The sequence below is a fragment of the Lipotes vexillifer genome, unplaced genomic scaffold (genome assembly GCF_000442215.2).
Source record: "Lipotes vexillifer unplaced genomic scaffold, Lipotes_vexillifer_v1.1 scaffold302, whole genome shotgun sequence".
Lineage (NCBI taxonomy): Eukaryota > Metazoa > Chordata > Mammalia > Artiodactyla > Lipotidae > Lipotes > Lipotes vexillifer.
The window spans coordinates 1474191-1486507 of record NW_006798913.1 but is presented as its reverse complement, the minus strand read 5'-3'; the positions used below and the strand labels follow the sequence as shown (position 1 = coordinate 1486507).

General features: G+C 40.7%; 1 protein-coding gene across 1 annotated transcript in view; it reads left to right on the top strand.

The window, feature by feature from the left end:
* ZNF451 (zinc finger protein 451) overlaps positions 1–12317 on the top strand; it is an 85194-nt gene that overhangs the window by 53000 nt on the left and 19877 nt on the right. Inside the window, exons 10-13 of the mRNA XM_007471186.1 lie at positions 94–1700; positions 3504–3647; positions 7892–8022; positions 8917–9103. Of these exons, the coding sequence (XP_007471248.1) occupies positions 94–1700; positions 3504–3647; positions 7892–8022; positions 8917–9103 (2069 nt within the window). The remainder of the gene's footprint in view (positions 1–93; positions 1701–3503; positions 3648–7891; positions 8023–8916; positions 9104–12317) is intronic.

Sequence of the window (12317 nt, the reverse complement as noted above, 5' to 3'; positions counted from 1 at the left end):
TGTATACATTGTTTACTTTATAATTCCTACAATAAAAAGCAGAGATACTATATTTAGAAAATACTTATGAGTTTATTTTTTTGTCCAATTTAGAGTTCGTTGTCGAAACGCTGGTCCTGTAGCTCTAGCTGAGAAGAGCATTGCTCAGGTGGCAGAGAAATTCCTACTGAGAGGTTATTGTCCACATTGCAACCATGTCTTTGTGGATGAAACCAGTACCCGGAATCACAAGCAGAACTCAGGACACAAAGTCCGAGTCATTAACTCAATGGAAGAATCAGTCTTACTTTATTGCCACAGCAGTGAAGGGAACAAACCCCCTTCTGACTTGCACCTGTTGCAAGATAAGTCAAAATTTTTATCACTTAAAAGAAATATGTCCGTTCGAGAATCTAGCTCAGAAGATTGCAGCACTGTTCCAAAAAAGAAGATTAATTTAGGAGATAAAAGCCATGGGGGTATGGTTTGTGTTCAGAAGGAAAAGTCACTTGTTAAAACCTGGTTTTGTGAATGCCAGCAACGCTTCCCAAGTGAAGATGCAGTAGAAAAGCACGTTTTCTCAGCAAACACGATGTGTTATAAGTGTGTGGTCTGTGGGAAGGTGTGTGAAGATTCAGGAGTCATCCGTTTACATATGAGCCGCATTCATGGAGGGGCACATTTAAATAACTTTCTTTTCTGGTGTCGGACATGCAAAAAGGAATTGGCAAGGAAAGAGGCTATAATGGCCCATGTGACTGAGTTTCATAATGGACACAGGTATTTTTATGAGACAGATGAGGTAGAAGGTGACACTTTGCCGTCATCCTCTACAACGTTGGTGAATGATCTGACTGCTGATAATCCTTTTTCAACTATTACTATTCTTGATCATTCCCCAGCAACCAGTCCTTCAAGCGGTAAATGGCAATGCCGAATTTGTGAAGATATGTTTGACTCCCAAGAATGTGTGAAACAACACTGCATGTCTTTAGCAAGTCACCAGTTTCATAGGTATAGCTGCGCCCATTGCAAAAAGACTTTTCACAAGATGGAAACACTGTATCGACATTGCCAAGATCAGCATGACAACGAAATAAAGATGAAGTATTTCTGTGGACTTTGTGATCTGATCTTTAATGTGGAAGAAGCGTTTCTGAGTCATTATAAGGAGCACCACAGCATAGACTATGTATTTGTGTCAGAAAAAACGGAAACTTCCATTAAAACCGAGAGTGATATTCCAGTTATAGAGACCGGTAACCTACTGACGTGCGGCTGCCGGGAGAGCTACCTCTGCAAAGTCAACAGAAGGGAGGACCACGCTCGCTGTCTGCAGACTCTCCTGGGCCAGGGCCGCCTGTGGTTCCGCTGCGGCGTGTGCTCGGCCACGGCGCAGGCCATGGATGACATGCTGGCACACGTGCGCCAGGTGCACGCGGAGCTGGAGGGCGCGGAGGGCACGCCGCCGTGCCTGATCAAGTGCGGCACCTGCACCAGAGCCTTCCAGGACCCCGAGAGCGCGCAGCAGCACTTCCACAGGAAACACTGCTTCCTGCGGGAACCCAGCGTGGCCTGCTTCGGGCCTGAGCAGACGAGCCCGTACACGTTTGCTGCCAGTTCCTCCTGTGCAGAGAGAAAGCTGAGACAGGCAGCAAGCTGTCCACAGACTTCAGACCCGGAGAGAGGAGCCGAGACTGACGTGAGCTGTCAGAGTACAGGTACGGCTCCACAACCCTGACGTCCGTACACGTTTCGCATTTCCGCTTAGAAACACGCGCATGTGTAGCCACCCTCTTTGCTCCTAGGGAGCCAGTGTTGAAGCCGGGACTTGATGGGCTGATACGTTGGCCAGTGAGTTACCGCGGCGTGCACTTTACCGGGAGGGATCTGTATTCCTGCAGCTTCAGACAGCCACTCTCTCAACCTAAGGGCACAAGGAATATCTGTTACGCTAAATAATAGGTACTTTAGGTAACATTTTCTTTTCTTTTCCAAAAGACATGGGAATTTTGAAAGATGAGGGAAATAGATGGTCCTTCTGAAAGTCAGATTTGAAAGTTATCCTGCACGTTATTGTCTTTTAGATTTAAGTTCAATAAAAAGATAAATCAGGTGAATTCTTTTTATTTCTATTTTGACCTTATTCTATAAGTATGAGAAGTTTTAAAGGTCACTTGAGAATTTGTATATTTTTGTTACCGTCTTCGGAAGGAAAGCTTTTACTTAGAGTTAAAATAGCAATTAGAAGTTGAGTTGTTAAGTGGTAGCAAGAAACCAGGCAGAAAACTGAGGTATGGATCCCTTGTCTGTGCTTACTCTAGGCTTCCCTTCTTCTATGATAAGATTAAGGAAGTCTAGGAGAGTGCAGTGTTTTCATTTTGTTTAGAAGTAAATTGTTTTCTTTAGAGTATAATTTTAAGTATATTCTTTTAAAGATTAACTCTTCATAAGTTATACAGTGTCGAGTGGAAAAAATGAAATATGTGAGTATTTTGGTTCATAAAGTATGTTTATGAATTACTGAGTTTTTATAGGCTTGCTCTGTAGCACATGTAGATCTCAACATTGCCTTTAGTCACGGCATGTTTTATGTGAGAAATGATTAAATAACATACTATTGATCCATTCAACTCGATGTCAAAACAGTGAAACCGTGGTCACACTATTTTATGTTCTGTTGTTTTCCTTTTGCTCTTGTGATTGCTTTTGGGGGATTTTTGTTGGTCTGTGTCTGATAGGAGGTCATTATTGTATCTATTAGTATTTTAAGAAGATAGATAAGAAGATGGGTGGTTTGGAAATGGGAAGATAGCAGTCTTTTTCTGAGGGAGTCTCCAGTAGGTGGAGTAGAAGCTATCCATTTTAAAAATAGTATAAACATTTAAGGCTTGCATTGCTACCACTCGAAACTGTAAGGCCCTGTCAAAGTGAAAGGTATGAAAGAAGGGAAGAGGAGGGAGAACAAGAGCTGCAGATGGTGGGAGGTGAGAGGCCCTGAGTTGACTGAGGAAGAGGTGTCCTTGGTGGGAGGAGCACCGGGCCCTGTTCTGCACGAGCCACAGGAGCCTCTTGTGGGCTGTCTCGTGTCTGCTCTCGGGAGTGTGAGCACAGAGCCAGAGGGCTGCTGATGAGTCAGTCTACATTAGGAAAAGAACAAACTCCTGGCGGCGAGAAAGTTCTTAGCAAGTAACCCTGAAAGTTTATTTTGATGGATGGTGCAAGTTTTTAGTTATTTAACCTTAAAACTTGGTCTTCCATATCTTCCAGTGTACTAATTTTTTAAAAACTTTCTTTTATAAGTGACTTTTAAAGAAAGCCAGGATCAATGGTACATATTTGTCGAAAGGATAATTATTTCTGAAATATTCAAAATATTTCTTATCTGATATAAATATATTGTGTCATATACAGGTTTGGATTTCACAACATGGTTTAGATAGAAGTAAATAACATGCAAGGTTAATATTAAGTTGACAAATTAAAAAGTTGTCAAATTCATGTTGATGTTTCTCTCTTCTCAGATGAAGAGGTTGTTGAGCTCCCAGACTTGGATTACCTGCGAACCATGACTCACATAGTCTTTGTAGACTTTGATAACTGGTCCAACTTTTTTGGTCATCTACCAGGGAATCTTAACCAAGGAACATTTATTTGGGGCTTTCAAGGTATGGTTAATAAGGAACACATTTGAGACAGCCTCCCTTTTTTTCCCCCTTAGAATGTGATTTGCTTTAAAAGGACTCCTTTTGAACCTTCCTGAATAGAAGATAGGAACATAATTGGAATTTAGTCACTTTGCATTATAATTACTCTGCTAGAATATTTTTCTCTTTACATTTCTCTGTGGTAAATATTCACTCTACCTGGTGACCCACAGTTTGTGGATCTTTAGATACAGATTGAAGGAGCCTTTATTCAATACCTACAATGCGCCAGATACTGTACTTGGTACTAATGCATGCTTACTGATTGTTATAATTTTCACCCTTTAAAATATAAGGAAGAAGGCTGAGAAGTTTACTTTTCACAAAGTACAAAAATAATAAATAGTAGAGTTAGCTTTCAAACTTGGGCCTCATGACTACAGGACTAGTGTGTTTTCAACATAACTGCCTCTTCACTTCAGCCTTACTGTTCATAAATGTGCATCTTCACATAAATCTCCCTTCCAAGTACTAACCAGGCCCAGCCCTGCTTAGCTTCCGAGATCAGATGAGATCGGGTGCATTCAGGGTGGTATGGCTGTAGTCTAAATCTCTTGATAGACCATTGACCAAACCTGGGAGAGAGATTCCTCTTTGATTAACTGAGGCTTAGTACAGTGAGCCTCTGATGTACAGGCATCCCTAGGAGATTCTGCTGGTTCAGTTCTAGACCACTGCAAGTCACATGAATTTTTTGGTTTCCCAGTGCATATAAATGTTATGTTTATACTATACTGTGGTCTATTAAGTGAGCAACAACATTATGTCTAAAAGAAGTCTTAATTAAAACATACCTTGGGACTTGCCTGGTGGCACAGTGGTTAAGAATCCACCTGCCAATGCAGGGAACATGGGTTTGAGCCCTGGTCCAGGAAGATCCCATATGCCGTGGAGCAATTAAGCCCACGTGCCACAACTACTCAGCCTACACTCTAGAGCCCGCGAGCCACAACTGTTGAGCCCGCGAGCCACAACTGTTGAGCCCGAGTGCCACAACTACTGAAGTCTGTGCCTAGAGCTCATGCTCCGCAACAAGAGAAGCCACTGCAATGAGAAGCCCGCACACTGCAACAAAGAGTAGCCCCTGCTCACCACAGCCAGAGAAAGCCTGCAGGCAGCAACGAAAACCCAACGCAGCCAAAAAAAAAACCTTATTGCTAAAAAAATGCTAACCATCACCTGAGCCTTCAGTGAGTCGTAATCTTTCTGCTAGGCGAGGGTCTTGCCTCCATGCTGATAGCTGCTGACTGATCAGGCTGGGGGTTGTTGAAGGCTGGGGTGGCTGCGGCAGTTTCTTAAAATAAGACAACAATGAAGTGTGTTGCATTGGTTGACTCTTCCTTTCATGAACGATTTCTCTGTAGCATGCAGTGGTGTTTGATAGCATTTTACCCACAGTAGAACTTCTTTCAGAATTGGAGTCAGTCTTCTCAAACCCTGCTCCTGTGTTATCAGCTAAGCTTATGTAATATTCTAAATCCTTTGTTGTCATTTCAACAGTCTTCACAGCATGTTCACCAGGAGTGCGTTCCTTCTCAAGAAACCACTTTCTTTTGGCTCATCCATAAGAAGCAACTCCTCATCCATTCAAGTGTTATCCTGAGATTGCAGCAATTCAGTCACATCTTCAGACTCCAGTTCTAATTCTAGTTCTCTTGCTGTTTCCACCACATTTGCAGTTCCTTTGTCTACTGAATTCTTGAACCCCTCAAAGTCATCCATGAGGGTTGGAATCAACTTCTTCCAAACTCCCATGCATGCTGATATTTTGCTTTCTTCACATCTTCCCAATCATGAATGTCCTTCATGGTACCTAGAATGGTGAATCCTTTCTAGAAGGTTTTCAATTTACTTTGCCCAGATCCATCAGAGGAATCACTACCTATGGCAGCTGTAGCCTTACGAAATTTATTTCTTAAATAATAAGACTTCAAAGTCAAAATTGCTCCTTGATCCATGGGCTAGAGAATGAATATTGCATTAGGAGACATAAAAACAAAATGAATCTCATTGTACATCTGCATCAGAGCTCTTGGGTGACCAGGTGCATTGTCAATGAGCAGTAATATTTTGAAAGGATTCTTCTGAGCAGTAGGTCTCAAAAGTGGGCTTAAAATATTCAAGAAACCGTATTATAAACAGGTGTGCTGTCATCCAGGCTTTGTTTTTCCATTTATAGAGCATAAGCAGGGTCAATTTAGCTTAATTCTTTTTCTTTCTTTTTTTTAAAAGTAAATTTATTTATTTATTTGTTTATTTTTGGCTGCATTGGGTCTTTGTTGCTGCGTGCAGGCTTTCTCTAGTTGTGGTGAGCAGGGGTACTCTTCGTTGCAGTGCATGGGCTTCGCATTACAGTGGCTTCTCTTGTTGCAGAACACGGGCTCTAGGCGCACGGGCTTCAGTAGTTGTGGCATGAGGGCTCAATAGTTGTGGCTCGCGGGCTCTAGAGCACAGGCTCAACAGTTGTGGCTCACGGGCTTAGTTGCTCCGCAGCTTGTGGGATCTTCCGGACCAGGGATTGAACCCGTGTCCCCTGCATTGGTAGGCGGATTCTTAACCACTGCACCACCAGGGAAGTCCTAGCTTAATTCTTAAGGGCCCTAGGATTTTCAGAATGGTAAACGAGCATTGGATTCAAGTTAAAGTCACCAGCTGCATTAGCCCCTAACAAGAGAGTCAGCCTGTCCTTTGAAACATTGAAGCCAGGCATTGACTTCTCTCTATCTGTGAAACTGCTAGATGTCATCTTCTTCCAATAGAAGGCTGTTTTGCCTACACTGAAAATCTTTTGTTTAGTGCAGCCACCTTCATGAATTATCTTAGGACTTATCTTCTGGATAACTTGCTGCAGCTTCTACATCAGCACTTGCTGGTTCACCTTACACTTTAATGTTATGGGGACGGCTTCTTTCCTTAAACCTCATGAACCAACCTCTGCTAGCTTCAGACTTTGCTTCTGCAGCTTCGTCACCTCTCTCAGTCTTCATAGAATTGAAGGCAGTTAGGGCTAGGCTCTGGATTGGGTTTTGGCTTAAGGGAATATTGTGGTCATTTGATTTTCTATGCAGAGACTCAGACTTTCCCCATATCAGCAATAATGTTTCACTTTCTTATCATTCATTTGTTCACTGCAGTAGCACTTTTAATTTCCTTCAAGAACTTTTCCTTTGCATTCACAGCTTGGGTAACTTTGTGGTGCAAGAGGCCTAGCTTTCAGCCTGTCTTGGCTTTTGACATGCCTTCCTCACTAAGCTTAATCATTGCTAGCTTTTGATTTTAAAAAAGTGAGACTCTTCCTTTCACTTGGACATTTAGAGGCCATTGTAGGGTTATTAATTGGCCTAATTTCAATATTGTGTCTCGGGGAAAAGGGAGGCGGGAAGGGAAGGGAGAAAGACGGGGGAAGGGCCAGTCGGTGTGGCAGTCAGAACACACACAACATTTATCAGTTAAGTTTGCCTTCTTGTATGGACATGGTTCATGGCACCCCCAAACAATTACAATAGTAACATCAAAGATCACCATAACAAATAAAATAATGATGGAAAAGTTTGAAATATTGCGAATATTAACAAAATGTGACACAGAGTTAACAAATGCTGTTGGAAAAATGACATCGATGAGCTCCCTCAATGCAAGGTTGCCACCAACCTTCAATTTGTAAAAAACACAGTATCTGCAAAGCTCAGTAAAGCAAAGTGCAGTGAAACAAGGTATGCATGCCATGTTTGACAGCAAGCAGCATATAAAGAAGACGATTAGGATTTAAGATAGAAACATGCTGACCTGGATAAGGTAGTCAGTACAACCTCTTAGTAAGTCCAGCTTTCCTGATTGCACATCATTTTTATTCACTGAGCAGCCTTGACATATTTGTAAAAAACCACTAATGCGTACATTCATATAGAACAACAGCAGTCAAAGAATTTTCATACACATTACGTTTGATTCTGCTTAACATCCCTGTGAGTTTTCAGATTAATAGGCAGATTTGGGGAAGTCGGTCTACTTCCCCAAGATTTAAGCAACAACCTGGTGTTACCTGCACGAGAACTGCCTTGTTCTGCCTTCTAATCTGGTACTTTTCCTATAGAAACATTTTTTTCTAGTATTTGTTTTTCCTTATAGAGTTTTCAGTTGTATCTAGTGTTCTGTTCTTTTTCTCTTGTTTGACTCATCATTTATGCCTTTTCTAAAAATAATAGGAGGAAATACCAACTGGAAGCCTCCCGTCAACTGTAAGATCTATAATTACCTAAACAGGATTGGGTGCTTCTTCCTTCACCCTCGCTGTAGTAAAAGAAAAGATGCTGCTGATTTTGCCATATGTATGCATGTGAGTCATTGTTTTATTCAAAATCAAACGTGAAGCTAGGATCCATTTGGATTTTTTCCCCTCTTGAATCATAATGACACTGTAGATTCCTTTTCAGTGTTGTGCTTTTTGTATAAAACCTTTTGCATCAGGTTCTACTTATGAGTGTTGAGGGCAGGAACCCATAGCATGTGTTTACTGCTTCATCCCCAGTTCCAACAGACTCTCAGCTACTCATAGTGGACCCTCAGCTATTTCTAGAATAAATTATCAGGAGATGACACTCTTTGATGCATGAGGCACTTTCACATTTTAACATCTCTGAAATGGGGGGGCACCATAGCAGTCACTGTTGACCCAGATGGAATTTGTATTTGCTTCTGTCTCTGCTAGTCACCTGGAGAAACAACCCACCTGAGACCCAGTTTAAATTAAATTCTCTGCTTAAGGGTTTCTGTGTCACACTGATACTCTGCAAACTTGTTGACTGCTGCTTATGTTTTAAACCACAGATAGTTTCTTTTTCCATCTAGCCAGTTCTAGGATTGAGTTATGCAAATTACTTACCTTTTCTCTATGGCAGATTCATTTTTTATTTACCCTCAGGTTGAGCGTGTAGCCCTGTTAGTGTTCCACCTTTATGTGGGGGCCTCCTGTTATATTCTTTTTGGCTTTTTTTTTCTTTCTTTCTTAGTGGCATATAAAAGAGCTTATCTTATAATTGACAGCATTTTATATTTGATTAAATATGGTATATTTCATTTATGAACGAGATCTTTATATCATACTTTGGTGGGAGCAAGGGAACAACCTAAATACACGTTTCTAGGTATGTGTTCATTCTGAAATAGCTGTAACTTGACTGGAAGCTCAGATGCTGATCTTTATCAACTTGTGCCATTTTTTCCAACTTAGGCTGGCCGTCTGGATGAACAACTGCCCAAGCAGATTCCTTTCACCATCCTCTCAGGAGATCAAGGTTTTCTGGAGCTAGAGAATCAATTTAAGAAGACTCAGAGGCCAGCACATATACTCAACCCTCACCACTTAGAGGGAGATATGATGTGTGCCTTGTTAAATAGCATATCTGATACGACCAAAGGTATGCAGCTGTAGCCACAGTGCCAACTGCCCAAGAGGAAGAGACTTCACTTCACTTATTGATGAGAAACCAATAAACTGCTCTCCACTAGTGCCCTGCTGCCTGCTCACTAAACCGCCACGCGCTCATGCTGCTATTGTATTTTTTCTCTTATCTCACTTTCACTTTGAGTGTATTAGAAGGAGAATGAATTCATAATATTTTAGAGCCCATTTTTAATCTAATGAATAAAATTTATATTCATATATTTAAAATATATACTTATGGTTTGAAATATGCTAGTATAGTTTTGCAAAGCTCAGAATCCAGATCTTCATTTCATTTCTAAAATTCTAAATTTATCTTCAGTTTTTCAGAAAGCAAAGTGCTTATAGGAGAAATCAGAAAGCAATAAATGCTAATATGGCAATACCAAAAAATTAAAAAATAAAAATTTAAGAGGTTGACAGTGACAAAACGATGCCCTGAGAGATCTTTATTGCCTTGAAGGGCTAGGCATCCCCTGTCCTACACTCTTCTCTGCCTTTCTGAGATTGTTCAATGAAAGGGCATGCTGATGTCCAATTTCACTAACTAGTATTTAAGAAAGGATGTAATTCTAGGGATCCAGATGGGTTTTGGTTTTGGTTTTGGTTTTTGTAATTTCTGAAATGTGGGTAGGAGAGAATAAAAGAGTAATTTTTAAATATCCTAATAATTTGCAGCCATGAATATGGTTTGAAGGTATTGATGAATGACCTCAATGAAAAACTGACTGCTTTTTGGAATTTTTATTATATGCCTTTAAATTGTCCAAGTGTGCTCTCCTCCTAGCTGTTTTCTTCTTTCTACATATATAGAGCCACATTTTGATTGAAGATCTATTCTGAAGAACTTTGCTCTAACCACTCATTGCGTTGGCTCAATTCACTTTGCAAAGTTAGGAACCATTAAGCTACTGGCACAATTGCGCTCTTGAAAGAAAATCAGCTCTGTTTTGCATATTTATGTCATGATTTAGTACTGAATTTTGTCTTCCTATTCTGTGGTTTCTGTTTTCATTCACTTGCTTTTTCTGTCTGTGGCGGGTTTTTTTCTTTTCTTTTCTTCCTTTTCTTAAAATTTTTAATTAATTTTTATATTGGAGTATAGTTGATTTATAATGTGTTAGTTTCTGCTGTACAACAAAGTAAGTCAGTTATACATATACATATATCCACTCTTTTATTTATATATTATTTTTAAAATATTTATTTATTTGGCTGTGTGGGGTCTTAGTTGCGACATGTGGGATCTTCATTGCAGCATACAGGCTTCTCTCTAGTTCTCTAGTTGCGGTGTGTGGGCTTCTCTCTAGTTGTGGTGTGCGGGTTTTCTCTCTCTAGTTGTGGCCCATGGGCTCCAGGGCGCGTGGGCTCTGTAGTTTGTGCACGTGGGCTCTCTCGTTGAGGTGCGCAAGCTCAGTAGTTGTGGTGCGTGGGCTTAGTTGCCCCACGACATGTAGGATCTTAGTTCCCTGACCAGGGATTGAACCTGCGTCCCCCACATTGGAAGGCAGATTCTTTACCATTGGACCACCGGGGAAGTCCCTATTCACTCTTTTTAAAATTCTGTTCCCATATAGGTCATTACAGAGTATTGAATGGAGTGCCCTGTGTGTCTGTGGCTTTTTTTAATCTCTCTTTCTCCCATTCTTTTACCATCCCTTCCCCAATCCTTAACAACATCTACTTAATATCTTGAAAAATATTTAAATTTTTACCTTTGCTACCTAGGCCCACCCCCTTTTCTTCCTCGTGTGCTGCTGCTGTGGGGAGCATTTCTTTTGTAATTTAGAACATGAGACCTGTAATGGATTTGCCTTTTTTCAACTTTATTTGGAACGAGAGCTACATATGAGTAGGTCTGCATGGGTATATTAGGGTTGGAGGTAAAGTATAGGTTATTATTAGATACCGATGTTCTTTTCTGAATGTCTCTTATGCTCTAGCCTTTTTTTTTTTTTTGACATATACTTTAATTTCCTTTTTCACTCATCAGTGTCATAAACCACTCTCTATGTCAGAATATAGAATTCTCTAGGTATTTTTAATCATTCATTTGTAATCAGTGCTCATTTGAACTTACTGCTCTTTGGGGACACATGTATACTTTATTCTGAATTTTTGTGAAATACAGAGACCATGCAGTGCATAAAGAAGGGCATGGTCTTTGATTCGAATACTGACTTCTGCTTCTTAGCTGTGCGATTTCAGGCAAGTTACTCAACTTTTTCTGAGTCTCACTTTTCATATCTATAAGGTTGTAAGAATTAGTGATACGTATAGTGTCTAGCATAGCATAGGAAAGAGCATAGATGCTCAGTAAATAGCAGCTATTATTAATTATTACTACTGTAAAAAGGAAATATGGTTCCTAGCCACTATATATTTTTTGTTTTTCTTTCCATTTTTTTCATTGTAGTAAAATATACATAAGATTTACCATCTTAACCATTTTGAAGTCTCCAGTTGAGTGGTATTAACTGCATTTACATTGTTGTGCAGCCATCACCGCCATCCATCCCCAGAACTCTTTGCATCTTGCAAAACTGAAACTCCATACCCATTAAACAACAACACACTCCCCTTTCCCCAGCTCCTGGCAGCCACCATTCTGTTTCCTGTCTATAAATTTGACTGCTCTAAGTATGTCGTGTAAGTGAAATCATGCAGCCTTTGTATTTTTGTGACTGGCTTATTTCACTGAGCAAAATGTCCTCAGGTTTCACCCATGTTGTAGCCTATGTCAAAATGTCCTTCCTTTTTAAGGCTGAATAATAGTCCATTGTATGTATATACCCCCTTTTGCTTATCCGTTTATCCATTGATGGACACTTGGGTTGCGTCCATGCTTCAGCTATTATGCTGTTGTGAACATGGGGGTACAGACATCTCTTCGAGATCCTCCTTTCAGTTCTTATGAGTACATACCCAGAAGTGGAATTGCTGGATCATATGGTAATTCTATTTCTAATTTATTCATTCATTCATTCATTTATGGCTGTGTCGGTCTTCGTTGCTGCTCAAGGGCTTTTTCTAATTGCGGTGAGTGGGGGCTACTCTTTGTTGCGGTGCACGGGCTTCTCATTGTGGTGGCTTTTCTTGCTGCGGCGCATGGGCTCTAGGCGCGCAGGCTTCAGTAGTTGTGGCACGCAGGCTCAGTAGTTGTGGCTTGTGGGCTCTAGAGCGCAGGC